The 20654-nt window shown below is 42.7% G+C and overlaps 1 protein-coding gene across 1 annotated transcript; it reads right to left on the bottom strand.

Annotated features, from left to right (window-relative positions):
* Positions 1 to 389: 389 nt before the first annotated feature.
* On the bottom strand, positions 390 to 10598 carry LOC143419417 (phospholipase A2 inhibitor subunit B-like). Its single transcript, XM_076886049.1, has 5 exons — positions 10542 to 10598; positions 10282 to 10444; positions 9733 to 9846; positions 2329 to 2403; positions 390 to 2068 (listed from the first exon to the last, which is right to left on the bottom strand). The coding sequence occupies exons 2-5, from the start codon at positions 10427 to 10429 to the stop codon at positions 1683 to 1685; spliced, it is 723 nt and encodes a 240-aa protein (XP_076742164.1). The 5' UTR covers positions 10430 to 10444; positions 10542 to 10598; the 3' UTR covers positions 390 to 1682.
* Positions 10599 to 20654: the final 10056 nt, after the last annotated feature.

Genomic DNA, 20654 nt, shown 5'->3' on the forward strand with positions numbered 1-20654 from the left:
CTGTTATTTTAAAAGTATTCAATTTAAATTTACTTAAAACTGATAGTGCAGACAGATGATCCACCAAAATCACAATTTAATATATTTTTAAAATATTAAATGATTTTTATCTATGCACAAATTACTTATATAAAAACTTAAAGACAAGAAGATTCACATAGTCTATGCCTGGATGTTACTACCAAAATAGGAACATTTCTTACATGTGGTAGTACAAAATATTTGCTCAACTGTATGAGAATAACATCAGACACAAATCCACTATTGGTCATAACAAAATTGACTAGCACAAAGGCATTGCTTTAGTAGAAGTGTTTGTTACATTCTGGCAGAGGCAGACTGTATGTATTATGAAAAGGACCCAAAATGCAGACACCATGAAACAAAACTTAAATGTTAACAGAAAGCGAGCCGTTTATTAAGGCTGGTGAAAACATTACAAAACAAAAGGCAGAGGAGAAGCTAAACAATAACCTAAACTGGGAGAGCTAAGATAACACAGAAACCCAAAACATGAACCCTAACATGGACACAAAAATACCTAGAGCACAGAACCTGGAAACATGACACAAAGGACAACAGACAACCTGACAATGACACACTGAAAACAGAGGACTTAAATACACAGGAGGTGATTAGGGGAAGTGGGAACACATGGAGGAACAGCTGACTGACATGAGCCTAATGATAGTACAAGGGAAGTGAAACTAAATACAATGAACAAAGAACACACGACTCCTTCAAAATAAAACAGGAAACATGAGACAGACATGATAATACAAACTTGATAACATAAGACACGCAGCGTGAAACACAAAGGGTGAGGGAAACTTAAATACAGGGGAAGAAAACACAAGGAGTCTAATAACCAAATGAACTTCGCTAATCTAATGAACTTAAACATAAACAACATCCAAATAAACTAAAACTTAAAACGCTGGGTCAACAGACCCAAGAACATGACAGAGTTATTTGAAAAGAAAATGTTACTTACCTTAAAATTTCTTTAACATCTGCCTGCAAATCCACCATCCACATTTAAACATTTTACATGTCTGAGTATTTCTCTCATGATAAAACTGTGGTTATAAAGCATTTATCTAGTGAAACATATATGTATGATTTTAATCTTAGAAAGTGCAATGTACAAATTGATACAATCATGCTCAGGTAATGAAGGTGAAATGATTTAATCAAAATGATAATGTACTGCTGCTACATTCCAGGTTACAAGCTGCTTATTCATTTGGAAGCTGAAAAAATCAATACATTTAAATCTGGAAACAAGCCACAGACTAGCCTCAGACTTTGAGCTGCTAATTCTCATTCCAGCCATGTCACACTCACTAACAAGTTTGTTGTTTGATCAAGTCATGCAAATAAAGCAGAGATGAGATGCTGGGGCCACCAAACCAGAACACCCTCCATGACTTCTCACTTTGCTGGATGAATATAAATATGGCTACTGTATGGTGAATGGTTACTAAATACTGCAGGTCTCAAAAGAATTTTTCATTTTACCTAAAAATGTAATAAAAGATTTGAAAGAATGATTTGACCTGTTTTATAGGAATAGGAAAATTGCGCCAGATAGATGTGTGATTACATATTTGTACTCCATTTGATTTCCCCACACCAGAACCCAAAGAGTTACACTTTACTTCATGTCATCAAAGGCATTTCTATAACTGACAAACAATGTAAGCATTCATAGAGCATTCACTTGTCACTCTCCAAACACCGTCTTCTGACAGCGTGGTGCAGCTTGGATCCTGGATGGATTTGTCTGGCTGCCCTTCTGCCCAGCTGGTAAAGGTCAGAGGTCGGTTTTTCATATCAGCTCCAAGGTTTCCCTCTGCTCTTCCATTGCTGGCATTAATCCAGACTGTTTTAGGACTGTTTTCAAACACTTCAGTGAGTAAGCTATTCTCTTTATCACTCTGGGGCAAAGCCAGCTCTAATCCTCGCTGGGAGCAGAACTCAACAGCTTGGAGGAAAGAGCCTCTTTCCTTGTTGGACACAAAATATTTTCCATCATCAACTCCTCGGGCAAAATCGTAGTTTATAACTGAAAAAAAAACAGCATAGAAAGAGAAATTGGAATGAACTACTTTTATTTTAAAGAAACCAGCAGAAAAAAGATTTCGTCTAGTCATTACACACCATGTATCCTTCCATTTAGCTTTATTGCTCAAAGTTCAAATTATTATGTTAAATAATAATCTGAAAGATAATTGAAATTTTAAAAGCAAACAAGGAAACCCCCCAGAGTTATTAATGATGGAGTTACTGTAAAACCTATGTCCTGTTGCTGCTGATGACACTTACCCAGCTCTAACTTGGTTATTGTTTCCTTTAGGGCTCTAATGGTTTGAAGGTCCTGGTCTATGTAACCAAAGAGCTCTAGATCAAACAGATAAAATTATCAGTGTTGTAGTCATTTGGGACCAACATTTCTTTGTGTATGTTTAAAATTGCAAACTGTTATTAAATAAAAGCTAGTTTTTCTCTTTTGAGCTTCAAATCTCTAATCATGCACGGCGTCAACACGTTAGCACGGTTAGCTCATTAGCGCGGTTAGCTTGTTAGCGCGGTTAGCTCGTTAACGCGTTAGCGCCATCAGCCCCTCACACGGGGCAATCTGCGCTAACTCCTTAAGGGAGATTTGCCAAGTTAATGCGGTTATGGCGTGAACGCCATTTTAATGAGATTAACGCAGACAGCACTAGTAATCAATTAAAATTATAGCTAAGATGCATTTTTTCAAATACCACATTTCTGTGTCTTTCACATTCCAAAACACATTACACTAAATATCGTTCTAAACCAAGGATCAGGTACCCCAGCATAAACAGAGTAATATAGTGTATGCAGTGAAGTGCCAAGAGGACTGCTGTGAGTAGTGACACTATATAAAACAACAATTTGATATTAATAAACCCTACTGATTAAAATGGTAAAAGTAATTTGTATAAATTACATTTAAAATTCTGCATCAAATTTAACAGAGGTTGTTTTTACTTTTGCTCCTGTCAGTCCATTCAATCGTCAGAGTCAGCTCCTATCACTGCCATTGATATGCCTAGTACAAGTCCTACTACACTCATGCTTGCCTCAATAGATTTTTATTTGGCATAGTCCTTGATTTTAGTACTTGTGTTGTTTTCACCTCAAGTCCAACACCCAGAGACTCTATACTCAAGCGGAAGCAAGGAAATCAAGGACTAGTGAGAACCACTGTCCAGGAGAAGACAACAAAGATCCATGAGTACATCAAAAACATGGCCACAACCAATTATGTGCTTAGTGAATATCTCAGGCAGAAGAGCAGCAAGAAGAGGAAACATCATGGGAGTACAGCCCCCTGTACGGCATTTACGACAGATAGATACAACGAGTGGTTGGACTGAAAGAAAGAAAGTTACAATGGTTAAGGACACTGAATGCATCTATGGGAATGTTTCATAGCAAAGAAAGTAGTTGGTGCTGCCCTTGTGTGCAAAAATGAAAAATAAAACTTAGTAACTAATGAAACTAATAAAAATTGATCTTCACCTTGTTATGACCCAGTGATGTGTTTGTTGGTATGGTGCATCCCACCGGAGGATGGTTGGTGGTATTTTCCCTTTTCTTTCTTTCTCCCTCTCCTAGAAGGTGGACACCTAGGCGTGGCTGCTACGTATCCGGGTGGAGTCTTTACCTATCCTCGGACTGGATAATTGATGGACCACCTCCAGTACTTAACGTCCGGATGACAGACACCTGGCAGTGCTTTTGGGGGAACCCCGTTGACTCGATCACGGAGTTGTGTGTGTTGTTATTGTAGTGCAGGCTGGAGTATTCACGTGTACCTCTAGCCTTGCCATGTAAATAATTGTAAATAGGTTAACAAGTGGCGGTCACTTTTTTTTTTGTACCTTTGCTGTATAACTTTCACTGTCGCAGCCTAGTAGGCGTGAGAAGCCGTTTCTTTTGTTGAACAAGTTTTCTCCTGTTTTTCGTTAGGTAATTAGGTAAGAGACTTGTCTTTTGTTTTTGTTTTTCTTTTTTTCTAGGGAAGTGTAGGGAGTGGGTTTTAGGGGGTTTTGTTTATTGTTTTGGCATTGCTCACTGCCGATGAAAATAAATGGCTGCTTAAATACTTGACAAAGGTGTCTTTGTTGGGGTTTGTGCGTGGGTGGGAAGTGAGTGGGGCAAAACTTTTGTTGCGTTTGATTGCTTGCCGGGACCAGAACGTAACATATTGGGGGCTCGTCCCTTTGGTGGTTCTTTTTGTGGCTTGTTTTCTTGGTTGGCGGTTTTTTCTTGTGTGGGGGGTGTGTGTGTGTGTGTTAGGATGGAGTTTAAGTTGGAGGACTTCACTCTGAGCCCGTCTGCGGAGAAGTTGGACAGGTGTAAAAAGGCTGACCTCTTGCTTGTTGCTGAATTCTTTGATGTGACTGTGCCGTTGACTGCGAAGAAGAAAGAGCTTAGGGAGCTCCTGTGTGTCCAGTTGACGGACAGGGGGTTGTTTGGTGAGCCGGGTCCTGCAGGGGGGGTTGAGCTGGGGGCTGTTGCTGGTGTTTCTGCCCCACTGAAAAATCTCCCTTTTCCACCTAGCCCTTCTGTGGAGGAGCTGCGGGTAACGCTGCGCATTAAGGAGGTGGAGCTAAAGAAACAGCAGTTGGAGGTGGACGCTATGCACTTGAGGATCAGGGCTCTGGAGATAGAGAGGGGAGCCTCTGTGTCTGCCAGTCCTCCTGTACCTCGGTTAGCCCCGCAGTCACCATCCCCGCAGGTACCCTCCCCGGAGTCATCATCCCCGCAGTCGCCATCTCCGCAGCCACCGGCCCCGATGCCAGGTGGTGGCTTTGATGTGAGTAAACACATCAAAATGGTGCCGGCGTTTCGGGAAACTGAGGTGGATTCGTATTTCACAGTGTTTGAACGTATCGCAGGTGCGCTGCACTGGCCAAAGGATGTGTGGTCTCTTTTACTCCAATGTAGATTGGTGGGGAAAGCTCAAGAGGTATGCACCGCTCTTTCTCTGGAGGACAGTTTTGACTATGATACGGTGAAGGCTGCTGTCCTGCGCGCTTACGAGCTTGTGCCAGAGGCTTACAGGCAGAGATTTAGGGATGGGAAAAAATCCGCCAACCAGACCTATGTGGAGTTTGCCAGAGAAAAGAAAACTCTGTTTGATAAGTGGTGTCATGCTACAGAAGTAAAAACCTTGGAAGACCTGCGTGAGTTGGTGACGTTAGAAGAGTTTAAAAATCAACTACCAGACACTGTGGTAACCTACTTAAACGAACAGAAGGTTACGACTCTCGCCGCTGCTGCTATACGGGCTGATGAGTTTGTGTTGACACATAAAGTGGTGTTTTCGGCTCCTGCTCACAGTTTTCCGTCTTCCGGTGGCCCGCCCCGATGGTCTCCAAGGGGCACCCGCCGTGCCATCCCCTCATCCGTTGAGAACCGCGTGTGTTTTTTTTGCCATGAGCAGGGACACCTTATTGCGGTTTGCCCTGCTCTGAAAAGAAAAGAAATGACCAGGAAGGGTGCATCTCCTTCCCCAATAAACCTTCTACAGATAAACCCTCCTCCTTTGGGGGAGGTGATGGTACCCGAAAATGATAAAGTAGATGAGGAGTTTAAGCCATTTGTGTCAAACGGTTTTGTTTCCTTGATAGGGGAAGATCGGCGGGCTCCTGTCAGTATTTTGCGAGACACTGGTGCGAAACAGTCGCTCATTCGTGAGGGGGTTTTACCGTTTTCAGCTCAATCCTATTGTGGGGCTGATGTGTTAGCCTGGGGAGTTAGGATGTGTGTAATACGGGTTCCTTTACATTTGGTGCAGCTTTCGTCTCAGTTTTTGTCTGGTGAGGTTAAGCTTGGGGTGCGACCCCAGTTACCGGTTGCAGGTATTGACATCATTTTGGGAAACGATCTAGCTGGCTGCACAGTTTTTCCGTCGCCAGAAGTAGTTGATATACCACTTACAGATAATAGTGGTTTCGCTTGTGCCACATCAAATGCTGTTCCTTTGTTTCCTGTGTGTGCTGTGACACGTGCGCAGGCACGCAAACAGGGTGACTTGGTGGATCTTAGCGACCTTTTCTTAAGCGCTTCAGACCCACTGAGCTTGCGACCCGCCTGTGAAGGTACCCCTGTCTCTGTATCACTTCAGCCGGATGAGGAGACTATGACTCTGTCAGTAGATAAAGACAAGCTTATAGAAATCCAAAAAAATGATGAGAGCTTGTCATCTTGTTGGGCGTATGTGACAGAGCCTAAGAGTGGGAGATCTGCGTCCTACCTTATTGAGGATGGGGTGCTGATGCGCTACTGGACTCCCAGTTCTGGCTGCACCCATGAGGGAGTGCAGCAGATTGTTGTTCCGCAGTCGCTTCGTCCCCAGGTCCTAAGCTTGGCACATGACCACATTATGTCCGGTCACTTGGGAATCACAAAAACATATAACCGTGTCCTCCGTTATTTCTTTTGGCCTGGTCTCAAATCTGATGTGGTAAGATTCTGCCGCTCGTGTCACACGTGTCAGCTTGCTGGTAAACCAAATCAGGCGATTCCCGCTGCTCCGCTACAACCCATCCCGGTTGTTGGGGAACCTTTTGAACATGTCATTGTTGATTGTGTGGGTCCTCTTCCTAAAACACAGTCCGGAAATCAATACCTACTTACCATGATGTGTATTACCACTCGCTATCCGGAGGCCATTCCACTACGCTCATTAAAAACCCGTGGGATTGTGAAAGCATTAGTTAAGTTTTTTTCCACTTTCGGGTTGCCTAAACGCATCCAAACTGATCAGGGCACAAACTTTATGTCTAAAATCTTTGCCCAGGTCATGACAGAGCTCGGTGTCACTCATCACACTTCGAGCGCATACCACCCGGAGAGTCAGGGTGCATTAGAAAGGTTCCATCAAACCCTAAAAAACATGCTTCGCAAATTTTGCACGGAGTCTGGCCGTGAGTGGGATGAGGGGGTGCCACTACTGTTGTTTGCCGTCAGGGAGACATGTCAGGAGTCTTTGGGGTTCAGTCCAGCTGATTTGGTTTTTGGCCACACGGTGCGCGGTCCGTTACGTCTCCTGAAAGAGAAATTTCTCTCAGATAGTCATCGGCCGAAAGAAAATATTCTGGACTATGTTAGTTTGTTTAAGGAGAGGCTACATAATGCCTGTGCTTTGGCTCGTGACATGCTAGCAAAGGCTCAGGTTAGAATGAAAATACATTTTGATAAGAAGTCTGTAGTACGGTTGTTCCAGTCAGGTGACCGCGTGTTGGTTTTCTTGCCGGTTGTTGGTTCTTCCCTGCAAGCAAAGTTTTCCGGTCCGTATGTCATTGAGCGCAAACTAAGTGAGACGGATTATGTGGTGTTAACCCCTGATCGTAAGAGGAAAAGTCGCGTCTGTCACATCAACATGCTGAAGGAATACATTGATCGCGACCGCTCTAGTTTGGCACCTGTTGTGTCACCTATTGTGTCGGTATCCGTTTCTCAACCCTTGTATAGTCCCGGCGATGACGGGTTGGATGACAGGCACACCTCTGTTTCGGGTGCGCGTCTTGGGAACTCTGAAATCTTGGCTGACTTGGATGCCTATTTGGCGCCCCTGTCTGATCCCGCTAATTCTGATGTCCGTGAGCTCATTACAAACTACTCTGCTCTTTTCGGTGACATCCCCACTCAAACGCATGTATTAAGTCATGATATTGATCTGGGTGACCATAAGCCCATAAAGCAGCATGCATACCGGGTAAATCCCACTAAGCGGGCCATTATGCAGCAAGAAGTCCAGTATCTTCTTGACCACGGTTTTGCTTTCCCCAGTAATAGCTCTTGGAGCTCACCATCACTTCTCGTTCCAAAACCCGATCAAACTCCCCGTTTCTGTAATGATTTCCGAAAAGTAAATGCTGTTACGAAACCCGATTCGTTTCCTCTCCCACGTATGGATGATCTGGTCGATCGTGTGGGTTCGGCAAACTTTGTAACCAAACTTGACCTCTTAAAAGGGTACTGGCAGGTCCCCCTAACTCAACGCGCATCAGAAATCAGTGCCTTTGTTACACCCGATCATTTTTTGCAATATACCGTCATGCCGTTCGGGTTGAGAAATGCCCCCGCCACATTTCAACGACTGATGAACACTGTGTTACAGGGAGTCGTAAATTGCGAAGTGTACCTGGATGATATAGTGGCCTATTCCTCCACCTGGACTGAACACCTCAAGATTCTCAGGGAAATATTTGACCGGTTGCATGATGCCTCTCTGACACTGAATCTGGCTAAGTGTGAGTTTGGAAAGGCGGTTGTAACTTATCTAGGGAAACAAGTAGGACAAGGTAGAGTCCTCCCTGTTGCTGTGAAGGTGCAGGCAATAGTAGACTTTCCAGTTCCACAGACTCGCCGGGAGCTGCGGCGTTTTTTGGGCATGGCAGGTTATTACCGTGGGTTCTGCAAAAACTTCTCTGAGGTAGTAGCCCCGTTAACCAGTCTTGCCAGTCCAAAATCGCCATTTGTGTGGACAGAGAAATGTCAGTTCGCTTTCGAAGCTGCTAAAGCTCTCCTTTGTAGTGCTCCGGTGTTGGCCGCCCCTGATTTTACACATCCGTTCAAGCTTGAGGTGGACGCCAGTGTTTTGGGGGCAGGTGCAGTGCTCGTGCAGGAGGATGACAATGGCATTGACCACCCAGTCTGCTTCTTTTCTAGAAAATTTCTAAAACACCAACTGCATTACAGCACGATTGAAAAGGAAGCCTTAGCCTTGCTATTGGCCTTGCAGCACTTTGAAGTGTACCTGGGATCTAGTCCTGTTCCAACCATTGTGTTCTCTGACCATAACCCTCTCCAGTTTCTATCTCGGATGCAAAACAGCAACCAGCGCCTTATGCGTTGGTCCCTACTCCTTCAGGACTTCAACATTGAGATCCGATATAAAAAGGGCTTAGAGAACGTTATGGCTGATGCCCTCTCTAGGGCTTAAATCAAACATCTTTGTGTGGGGTTGGATGTTTGATTTTTTTTGGGTGGGGGAAACTGTTATGACCCAGTGATGTGTTTGTTGGTATGGTGCATCCCACCGGAGGATGGTTGGTGGTATTTTCCCTTTTCTTTCTTTCTCCCTCTCCTAGAAGGTGGACACCTAGGCGTGGCTGCTACGTATCCGGGTGGAGTCTTTACCTATCCTCGGACTGGATAATTGATGGACCACCTCCAGTACTTAACGTCCGGATGACAGACACCTGGCAGTGCTTTTGGGGGAACCCCGTTGACTCGATCACGGAGTTGTGTGTGTTGTTATTGTAGTGCAGGCTGGAGTATTCACGTGTACCTCTAGCCTTGCCATGTAAATAATTGTAAATAGGTTAACAAGTGGCGGTCACTTTTTTTTTTGTACCTTTGCTGTATAACTTTCACTGTCGCAGCCTAGTAGGCGTGAGAAGCCGTTTCTTTTGTTGAACAAGTTTTCTCCTGTTTTTCGTTAGGTAATTAGGTAAGAGACTTGTCTTTTGTTTTTGTTTTTCTTTTTTTCTAGGGAAGTGTAGGGAGTGGGTTTTAGGGGGTTTTGTTTATTGTTTTGGCATTGCTCACTGCCGATGAAAATAAATGGCTGCTTAAATACTTGACAAAGGTGTCTTTGTTGGGGTTTGTGCGTGGGTGGGAAGTGAGTGGGGCAAAACTTTTGTTGCGTTTGATTGCTTGCCGGGACCAGAACGTAACAACCTGTTCTGCAGTCAGAATCTTCTCCAGATTGTCCAGGAAGTCCAGGTCTTCCAGGAAATCCACGTCCTCCAACTAGTCCAACATATCCAACTGGTCCATTAACTCCAGTATCTCCTTTAAAGCAGGTATGGAAGTATCATACCATATGTTCAGATATTCACTCACAGCCCAAAGAGGAAAAATTCTCTCACAACGTTAGGAAACTGGTTATACAGAGCTAAAAAGCAGTTAAATACCTTATTATTAATTAATCACTACTCAAATGGGAATTTTAGCTTCACGTCAGCACCAAAAAAAGACCATATTTAATGCACTTAACCATATATCTAAGTATAAAGTGTATATAGAAGTATAAATATATTGAGCCTCCACTATCTGATGTCATAAAATGCTCATTCAGTGTCACTGCCATTCATACTTTGTAGCATAAGCCTCTGTTGATACATCATGAAAACTTATTTGGCTATACAAAAGAATTGTAACAAGCTTTAGATAAACTATAAATAGTATCTGGTCAGTAGTCTTGTGGTTTGTAGGATTATTGCTCACCTTTTTGACCTACTGGTCCTGGTACTCCAGGTGGACCAGCTGGTCCAGGAAGTCCACTGTCTCCTTTGGGACCACGAGGACCTGGATTCTGACTGTACCCAATTGGAGCCACCAGGAAAAGGATACAAAATTGGAGCCATGCCATCATTGTTTAAATGCAGAGCTTAAAGATAAACAAGAAGGTGTTAAAGGTTTTCAAAGTTATTCAGAGATGTTAATTTGTTAAATGGTATTAACATTAAAATATAATAAAAACTCACCAGTATACAAGCAGTTATCCACTGGGCTGCTTTGTGTGCTGCTTTCAAACAAATACAGCTCAGAACTCAAAGTCAAAAATATATGAGCCACTCGTTGAAGAGGAAATAAAAACCAGGTGAGTATTTGATTGGAAACAAGGCAGAAAAGAGACAAAAAAACTATGAGGCCCAAAGCCTTCCTCTTTGTAACAAAAAAGGTCTGAGAAAGACTAAAGTGTGTATAGACAAACGTCCATTCAAGCAACATCATTTGATAACACTTTATAATAATTACACACTATAAAGGATTAACTAGGTGTTAGTAAGTGCTTTATTTATCACTTATAAAGTATTGCTCCTCCTTATTATGTAATTTATAAAGTTATATTCAGCTCCAAAGTGTCTTGTAATTTGTTTATTTAAGCTGACTTTACATGTGTGAAAGAACAACATCACTCTTACTATTTTGACTAATTCAGGAGCATTTTGGACCTGAACCTGAGTGGGTGCTGAGTTATCTTACTAAAGCTCGGTAACAGACTACAGACCTGAGGAAAGTTGAACTTTAGGAATCAACTAAAGTAATTAAAAACATCCCAGAGACATTTTCCTGCTTATTGGCTTAATATAATGGGCATTTTGTTTATAGTGTTTACAACTGTTCGTGAGGCTCTGTGAAACAGTTACTTTTGTGATAATCTCATTCATATTTTATTTTAAATGAAGAAGCTTCAGTATTTTAAAGGTAAGATATCCTGTAGCTCCAACTTCTCTTTCTGTCTTAAACCCCTCTTACCATCTTAGACGCTGTTCCAACTTACGTTGCAATCTTCTGCAAATCTCTGGGGGTTGACATTTACACCTGGCAATAAATATTGGTATGTTTTGTATCTCTTTTTGATTTGTCTGTCATTTTTCTGTTGTCAAGATAACCAAGACTTTGTGAGCTACTTGATTTTCATTAATAAATGCTTTATAAGGTAAACATAATAATCAATTTAGATGAAGTCACACAAAATGGTTAAATGACTACCAGTAATTGCCTGAATTAACTATGAATTAAAAAAAAATAAGTACATAAAATAATAATCAAATAAGTTTTTATAAAATTCTCTATTAATAAATTCACAAAAAATGAGCTCATACCTTAATCTTAATAGTGCATGTGAACTTAATAGTATACATGTAAATACTTTGATCACAGTTATATATTATATATGCATGATACATGAACCTATTAATCAAGAATAAACATTTATATCAGTTTTTTAGAAAGGAGGAGTAATGCTTTATAATGTTTTATGAATGATGACTGAAACACTTACTAATACCTTACTAATGCTTAATAGTGTGTCTTTATTATAAATTATATATTTTAATAATGTATATACTCTTATGGTTTTCTGCACTGATGGCTTTGATAGGATTGAATCACTAAGATTGTGCACTTTCAGATGACAGATGATCAAAATGTTTCTTTTTTCAATTAAGCTATTAAACTATTGCTACTGCCTCAGATTCTATCCATCCATCCATCCATTCGCTTCCGCTTATCCTTTTCAGGGTCGCAGGGGGCGCTGGAGCCTATCCCAGCTGTCATAGGGCGAGAGGCAGGGTACACCCTGGACAGGTCGCCAGTCTGTCGCAGGGCCAACACACAGGGACAGACAACCATTCGCACTCACATTCACTTGCACATTCACACCTAGTGACAATTTGGATTATCCAATTAACCTATCCCCACAAGCCTCAGATTCTATTCAGTTACAATTCATTTGTTGTTTTTTATCAATTCATTGTGCATGTTTTCAGATGTGATCAAATTTTAAAGCGAAACAATGAATAGACATTACTTTTTTGAAACCAGGTCATTTATATTTCTTTGAAATGTATCATGTTGGAATGGTGAGCAGTGGAGCCATAAAGTTGTGCACCGTCCAGACCTCTAGCCACCTTCCTGTCTCTGGCCTGGAAAGATAGAAACATACACGTATCCACTTTTTTTTCTTTTTCTTTTAGCATGTCCTGTTTGGTTCAAGAAGAAAGCAATACAATAAACACAACACCATTGCAATAAATTATAACGTGTAATGATAATGGATTGGATTTATATAGCGCTTTTCAAGGCACCCAAAGCGCTTTAAAATGCCACTATTCATTCACTCTCACATTCACTGACTGACAGAAGCGAGGCTGCCATATCGCGCCATCGGCCCCTCGGGCCAACACCAGTTGGAATGTTGTTGCGCAGCACACAAGACTGACAGCACACAATGTGTTTTGAGGAAGCAGCCAAGAAAGATATAGCTTGTGTCTGTGAGCACCCATGTGTACACCTGTGTGGATGAGCACGCTTGTATTCAAAAGGTTTCACCATCGAGGATGTGGGGGTCCATAGCCCCGTCTCCCAGAGCATGAAGCAGGCATAGAGGAGACCCAGGCCCCAGACATCCAGAGGTCCGCAAAGCGCGAGAGCCCAAGGAGGACCATGAGAGGGGCAGCTTCCTGTCGGAGAGCAGCAGGTGTCAGCACGGCCCCTCCTGAGAACCCTCAATGTCTACATGCATTTCAAATTGAGAGGTGGGCGCCGGCGCCAGAGGTGAGGTTGAATACACAGACCGTCCTCTGGACGCCGTATAGCGTGTCCGTGGAAACTCAAAACATCAGATGTCAATCAAAATCCTCTCATAGTCCCCTGAAAATAAGATTCTTGTGTGTTTTCTTTAAATTGTGTGGCTTATATGTACGGTCTCAGTAAAGCTACTTTTTTGCACTGTCCATAACACTCTCTTACACTCAGCCACTTTAATGTCATCTGACAATTTCTGTGTTCCTTTCGTTACAGTTAGTTACGCATATTTTCTGGAAATATTAACAAACAACACACTTAAATTGTTGTTTTAAGAACAACAATGCTTCAGATTTATAAAGCCCTTAAGAGAATGATAGTCAGTGAGGTGAGGGACTTGCATGGGTCGCCATTCAAAGACTGGACTCAAAATGAGTTTCTAGGTAAAGAACTCCTTTCAGGGAACCTCACCTACGTTTCTTTTTTGTTATTAGAAGCAGTTTAAAACACAGAAAAAAGAAAACAAACAGGTGTAATTGTGAAACTAAAAAAGTTGTTAAACAAAACTGCAGATCTTGTGATTTCCCTGAGCTCTACAAACTAAAAAATCTGTTAAAATTTCAAACAATGAGCAACATAATTTCCATCCAGGGAATTATTTGATCGGTTTATCAGTGTAGCTCTAAAAATGGCAACATATTACCCACAATATGCCTTATTGCAGCAGCGATACAAAGAGCAGAGACTGAGGTTAGAGCTTATCGCTCTAACAAAAACAATATCGCAAGCTAAAGGAAAAGTGGAAATTTATAGATTTTTAGTAACACTGAAGTGTTTTACTTTTTTTCCACTTGACTGTTTTTTGTAAATTGTCTTTTAGCTTCTAGTTAGCTTCTGATAGTTGACCAAAATATGATGTATTGAGAAAACACTTACAGTTCTGCTTTTAAAATGGCTCATAAGCAACAAACTAAGTAAAAAAAATGAAGGTTACTTCAAAGACTGCTTCAGAACTGCACAAGATTATTTGCCGTTAGCAGGTTGTTAATGCTATCCATCAAGTCTAACAGTCTGCAGTCTATGAACTAAATTCGGCTAACGCCAGCTAGCAATATTAGCTTGGTGGCAAGTAGCCTTCAGTAATAGTAACAAACACAGCAATAGTACATCGAAGATACTGAAGTGGAATATAACCCAGGTAGCTGCCACAACTAAAACAAGGTAGATGCAGTAGGCTAACATTAGTTTTTAAAAAAGAACTAACTTCCAGATGTTTCTTTAGGTTAGAGGTGGAATCTTTTCACACTGAGAGCAGCTTAGTTGCTGGCAAACAGAATTCGCATTGCATGGTCAGATTTTGCCCATCCCTTTATTCTTTAAATGTGAAGTGCTGCCAGAATTTCCACGTAAGAAATGCATTCCTGCCCATGCACTGCTGGTTTTGTTGACCACCATGTAATCAATTTATTTCAACAAAGTAACTGTATTCTAATTATCACCTTTTTAAACTTTTTAAACACTGGACACAATTAGACAAGGTGGAAGCAATACTGAAGACAATGAACACAGGACAAGGGACTGTCAAAATAAAACAGGAAAGACACAGATATGGAGATGCAAGCTTAACATTGAGTCTGGGGAAGAAACAGTCATTCTGACTGCAGGAGACAGAGAGGGAATATAGAACATGGACACAAGAGTAACTAGATGTGGAACACAGGGAAACCATAGTGACAGAAAACTAAAGACTAGAAACTATAAATATAACGTAAGCAGAAAACAGCTAAGAACCAGAAACATGAACGACACTAAATCAATGAATATCAATCACACCAGAAAACACATAAACACTGAGTCACAGACCCAGTGTCATGACACTATCTGGGCCCAGGATTCTTAATCTCAAGAGTTTCTATTACATTAGAGCTACAATAGCATCCAAATTCTTGTAACAAGCAACATCTGGACACACCTTGAACTTGGGTCTATGGGGTAGTGAAGCTATTAAACTTAACTTGGAGCGCCACCTAGTTTTCTAACAGGCAAAGCACTATTGAGATGAAGAGAATAAAATACTGATAAAACATGACTATAAAAAACTAACAAATTTTTATGAAAACAATTATGATGTACTTGATTAATTAGTAAACATGTCTGTCACTGTACAGTTTGTTAACAGTTTTTAACATACTGTAAGGGAGGTTGAATTGCAAAAGGTGGAGGTGGAGGCGGAGACAGCTGTCAAGTTGTGACAGTTGGAACTCCAGCCGGCTTCCCTTCCTGCGACTGCCTCCATTCGGCAGGCAGACATACCGTTTGATGTGGGGAAAAACAGTCGTCTGGTTCCGGTGTTCCGCGACAATGAGGTTGACATCTACTTCGAGTCATTTGAGCGAATAGCCACAGCCTTGCACTGGCCACGGGACTCATGGGCCATTTTGCTACAATGTAAGCTGGCAGGTAAGGCTCAGGAAGTTTGTTCCTCGTTGTCAGCTGAGGACTGCCTGGACTATGACAAGCTGAAAAGTGCTATCCTTATATCCTTATGAGCTGGTCCCAGAGACTTATAGGCAGCGTTTCCGGAGATTGAATAGGGGACAGGGTCAGTCCTATCTTGATTTTGCCAGGGAAAAAAGTGTCCTTTTCGATTGGTAGTGTGCAGCCTGCAAAGCTGCTGACCGTGCTTCGATCTGTAAACAAATGCGGACAAAGGAATTTAAGAATGATTAATGGGGTGAATTTTATAATGGGAAATGACATAGCGGGTGGGAAAGTTTATCCTACCCCTGAGGTGACCAACAATCCTGTTGTAGAGCCTGTTTTAGATACCCTGAGCCAGCATGACCTGACCACTTCATGCAATATACACTAATGGCCTTTGGCATGAAAAATGCCCCAGCTACCTTTCAACGTTTAATGCAGTTGGTGTTGGGAGATGTGTCCCAGTGCAATGTGTATCTAAATGATGTAGTGCTATACACAGACACATGGGGAGATCATATGTCCCTCCTGAGGACAGTGTTTCAGCGGCTAGCCGAGGCCTCGTTGACCCTCAATCTCACTAAATGCGAGTTTGGTAAGGCAACAGTCACTTACCTAGGTAAGCAGGTGGGGTTTGGACAGGTCAGCCCGGTGGAGGCGAAGATTGCTGCAATCTTAGACTACCCGATTCCAACCACCAGACGGGAACTGAAGCGGTTCCTAGGTATGACCGGATATTACCGGTGCTTCTGTAAGAACGTTTCTGGTGGTCGCTAACCAAACTATGTAGTCCAAAGGTGCCTTTTGAATGGTCAGTTGAGTGCCAGCATGCCTTTGAGTCAGCAAAATCCCTCCTGTGCAGCACCCCTGTCTTGGCGGCTCCTAATTTCTCTCGACCCTTCAAGCTAGAGGTCGATGCCAGCGCCACCGGAGCTGGAACTGTCCTACTGCAGGATGATGAGGAGGGTGTGTGCCATCCGGTCTGTTATTTCTCTGTGAAGATCAAACGGCATCAGCTGAACTACTCTACCATAGAGAAGGAAGCTTTAGCTCTGCTTCTGGCTCTGCAGCATTTCACAGTGTATGTGGGCTCCAGCTCTTCCCCGGTGACTAGGGTTGCCAACTCCCTGAAAAATAAATAAGGGACACCTCGTGGCCAGGGCCGGGCAACCTAGTTGTCTTCACCCTTCCCAGTGTGGTAGCTCTTTTTTGTGTGTGTGAAATTATTTTTTAACCATTTGACTTGAATTTGATTTAAGCAGATGCATATTCTTTGTGATATGACCATATGGGAAACAAATGATCATTTAGCCATTTATTTTTAGCTCAAAATGACAACATTAACACAGTAAAACAGGTCTCTTTCTTAAACAGAAGCCTGTCATGCTTAACTTTTGAGAATAAAAGTAAATCTTTCTTTAAAAGAACTCTGTCCTGCTTAACTTAAAATTATATAAATTAATAGAAAGCAATAGAACGAAAAATATTCTTGTAACTGTGCACATTTAGTGCATTTAGTACAATTGGCTTCAGTTGAGGTATTATTTCAGCTTTTCTAATGCTAATCAGCTGCTCCTGTTTGTAAACCCACTTGTTCCCATGATTACGCATCATAACTCATCATCATTATTCATCTATGTATTACTTTTATGTATTAGTCATCTATTTGTTGTAATCATCTATCCTTGCAGTTGTTTATTACACAAAATAAATTATATTATCACACTTCTGGCCACATAGCGCTGATATTCACTGCACATGCCCATATTAACCTTAACCAGAGGGTTTAAAAAACAAACCAGTGTTTACATACCATATCTGCTTCTGCCGTGGCCTGGTGGACAAGAAATTGGTTAAGGGTTCCCTGAGCTTTCACGCCCCTCATGTTCTTCATGTGCCCACCATTAGAAGCATGCCTATGGAAAAAGTGCGCCGGCACACAGTGCAGTGCGCTTTATAGGTGTTATGGTGACCTTTCCCAGCCAGGTGTTTCCCTTTTCCCATTCCTCCCTGTACTTTTGCAGCCTTTTTTTCTTTCTCTGAGCGAACAAACATTGCTGCTCTAATGCTGGGCTCACACTGTGCGATTTCTGGCCCATTTTGAGACGATTTTTGAGTCGTGCGACCGATTTGGTGATCGGCCCAATTTTGGCCTTCATCGTGCATCGTGTAGTATACGTGGGGTAACGAGAAGCGATTAACACCTCGAGCAGCTCCCGATCATCAATCGCTCGTGAGCCGCTCACACTGCTCACGCGCAAACACGTAAACGTCGGTGAAAAAGACGGAGCAGCACAGCTGTGCAGCGTGTGATCTGGACACAAGTGATGGAGGCACAACTTGTAGAACTTCGGAAAGCTCATCCGAGCCTTTTCGATGTGGCATCACACAATTATCACGACCACAACAACCGTGAAAATAGTTGGATTTACATTGCTGCTCAATCACAGCTGCCTGATCAATGTTTTTCATTAGCAATTTAGCAAAGTTGATGGTGGTGGTGTGTCTGTGTGAGTGAAAGACAGAGCGACAGATTTTCTGTTATAACCTTCATGTTATGGAGGCACAGTGTGAGCACTCGGGTCGCATCAGAGCATCGGGCGGTATAGTGTGAGACCCTGCATCGTGACCTACCAACTTCTAACCCCTGCGAGTCAATCGTGCAGTTTGAGCAGGAGCTGAATAACGTGACTGAAAAAATCACACAGTGTCTGCCCAGCTTTAGGTGTACTGTCGTCCGAGACCGCAGTGTCGGCGTTTGTTTCCCTGTTGGCCATGCTTCTTGTTGTGGTCATCTGTTGTCTTCCGGTATTTTCTCCGCAAGCGACCTTTCCTCGACCAATGAGATGAGCGGTAATCTGAATTGTCATAAGTGTGCTGTCAGCTCATTGGTCACAAAGCAGGAGAGGGGCTGGGAGTTATGCTTTCAAACAAAGCGTTAATTCCATTAAAAGTTATAGACTACTTTTGATTCTCACTGTATTACGGGACAAAGTGCGTCCCTTATTAGCTCAACACGGGACGTGTGCTTTTGTTTCTAAATACGGGACGATTCCGTTTTTTAAGGGACGGTTGGCAACCCTACCGGTGACCGTGTTCACAGATCACAATCCCCTCATTTTTCTGAACCGGATGTACAACCACAACCAATGACTGATGCGCTGGGCACTGCTGGCCCAGGATTATAATCTGGTGATCAAACACAAAAAAGGTACTGACAATATAGTAGCTAATGCACTGTCACGCAGCTCACAATTAGGTGTTTTTGTTGTTTTGGTAGAGCTTGAATGTAAGGGGGGGGATGTTACATTCTGTGAGGCTGTGGGAGAGTGTGACTGGGGTGTTTGCCCGCTCTCTCCGCCTCCTCCTCCTTTGCCACTCCTACCCCCTCTGTCTCTCTCACTCTCCTCTCTCCCCAGGACACAGCTGCTTTTGATTAACCTCGTTTGCCACCTGGATCCAGTCAGCAATCACCTCTGAGGCTATGTAAGCAGGGGATGAACTGTGAGCGAGGTGTTTTTTTCCCCCTTGTGGCTCTACACGTTTTTCTGCTAGGTTTTGGACAGGCAGCCTACTTCGACTAGTGAGTAGACGGGCTTGTGGGCCCTGAGATTGTCTCCTTGTGGTGAGGAGTAAAGTAAGAAGTGTGGGAAGTGCCTCCCTTATTTGTTTGGTAGTTTTTTCTTTTGTTGCTGTGAGGGTTTCCTTTGTTTCTTTGGCATTATTGGTAAAACAGCGTTGCTGGCTCTTTAAGATAAGGTTATTTGTAATAAAACTATATTATTATAGAACAACTCTGTCTGTTTTCCTTTTCATTCTATTTCTGGACGCATTTGTTACTGGTCCCCTCCCTCACAGGCCTAGACCTCTTCGTGGGGACGTAACATGCCCTTTGAAAAGTAGGTGAATCTAGCTCCTGAATGATGAACTGGGGACTTTATAGGATTTGGCAAAACATCCAGAGCACAAAATATGTTTGAATCAAGTAACAGGTGCTATATCACCCTATATCAGGTGTGCATAATTATTAGGCAATGTCCTTTCCTTTGGCAAAATGGGTCAAAAGAAGGACATGACAGGCTCAGAAAAGTCAAAAATAGTGAGATATCTTGCAGAGGGATGCAGCAGTCTCAAAATTGCAAAGCTTCTGAAGCGTGATCATCGAACAATCAAGCGTTTCATTCAAAATAGTCAACAGGGTCGCAAGAAGCGTGTGGAAAAACCAAGGCGCAAAATAACTGCCCATGAACTGAGAAAAGTCAAGCGTGCAGCTGCCAAGATGCCACTTGCCACAAGTTTGGCCATATTTCAGAGCTGCAACATCACTGGAGTGCCCAAAAGCACAAGGTGTGCAATACTCAGAGACATGGCCAAGGTAAGAAAGGCTGAAAGACGACCACCACTGAACAAGACACACAAGCTGAAACGTCAAGACTGGGCCAAGAAATATCTCAAGACTGGTTTTTCTAAGGTTTTATGGACTGATGAAATGAGAGTGAGTCTTGATGGGCCAGATGGATGGGCCTGTGGCTGGAATGGTAAAGGGCAGAGAGCTCCAGTCCGACTCAGACGCCAGCAAGGTGGAGGTGGAGTACTGGTTTGGGCTGGTATCATCAAAGATGAGCTTGTGGGGCCTTTTCGGGTTGAGGATGGAGTCAAGCTCAACTCCCAGTCCTACTGCCAGTTTCTGGAAGACGCCTTCTTCAAGCAGTGGTACAGGAAGAAGTCTGCATCCTTCAAGAAAAACATGATTTTCATGCAGGACAATGCTCCATCACACGCGTCCAAGTACTCCACAGCGTGGCTGGCAAGAAAGGGTATAAAAGAAGAAAAACTAATGACATGGCCACCTTGTTCACCTGATCTGAACCCCATTGAGAACCTGTGGTCCATCATCAAATGTGAGATTTACAAGGAGGGAAAACAGTACACCTCTCTGAACAGTGTCTGGGAGGCTGTGGTTGCTGCTGCACGCAATGTTGATGGTGAACAGATCAAAACACTGACAGAATCCATGGATGGCAGGCTTTTGAGTGTCCTTGCAAAGAAAGGTGGCTATATTGGTCGCTGATTGGTTTTTGTTT

The sequence above is a fragment of the Maylandia zebra genome, linkage group LG7 (assembly GCF_041146795.1).
Source record: "Maylandia zebra isolate NMK-2024a linkage group LG7, Mzebra_GT3a, whole genome shotgun sequence".
Classification (NCBI taxonomy): Eukaryota; Metazoa; Chordata; class Actinopteri; order Cichliformes; family Cichlidae; genus Maylandia; species Maylandia zebra.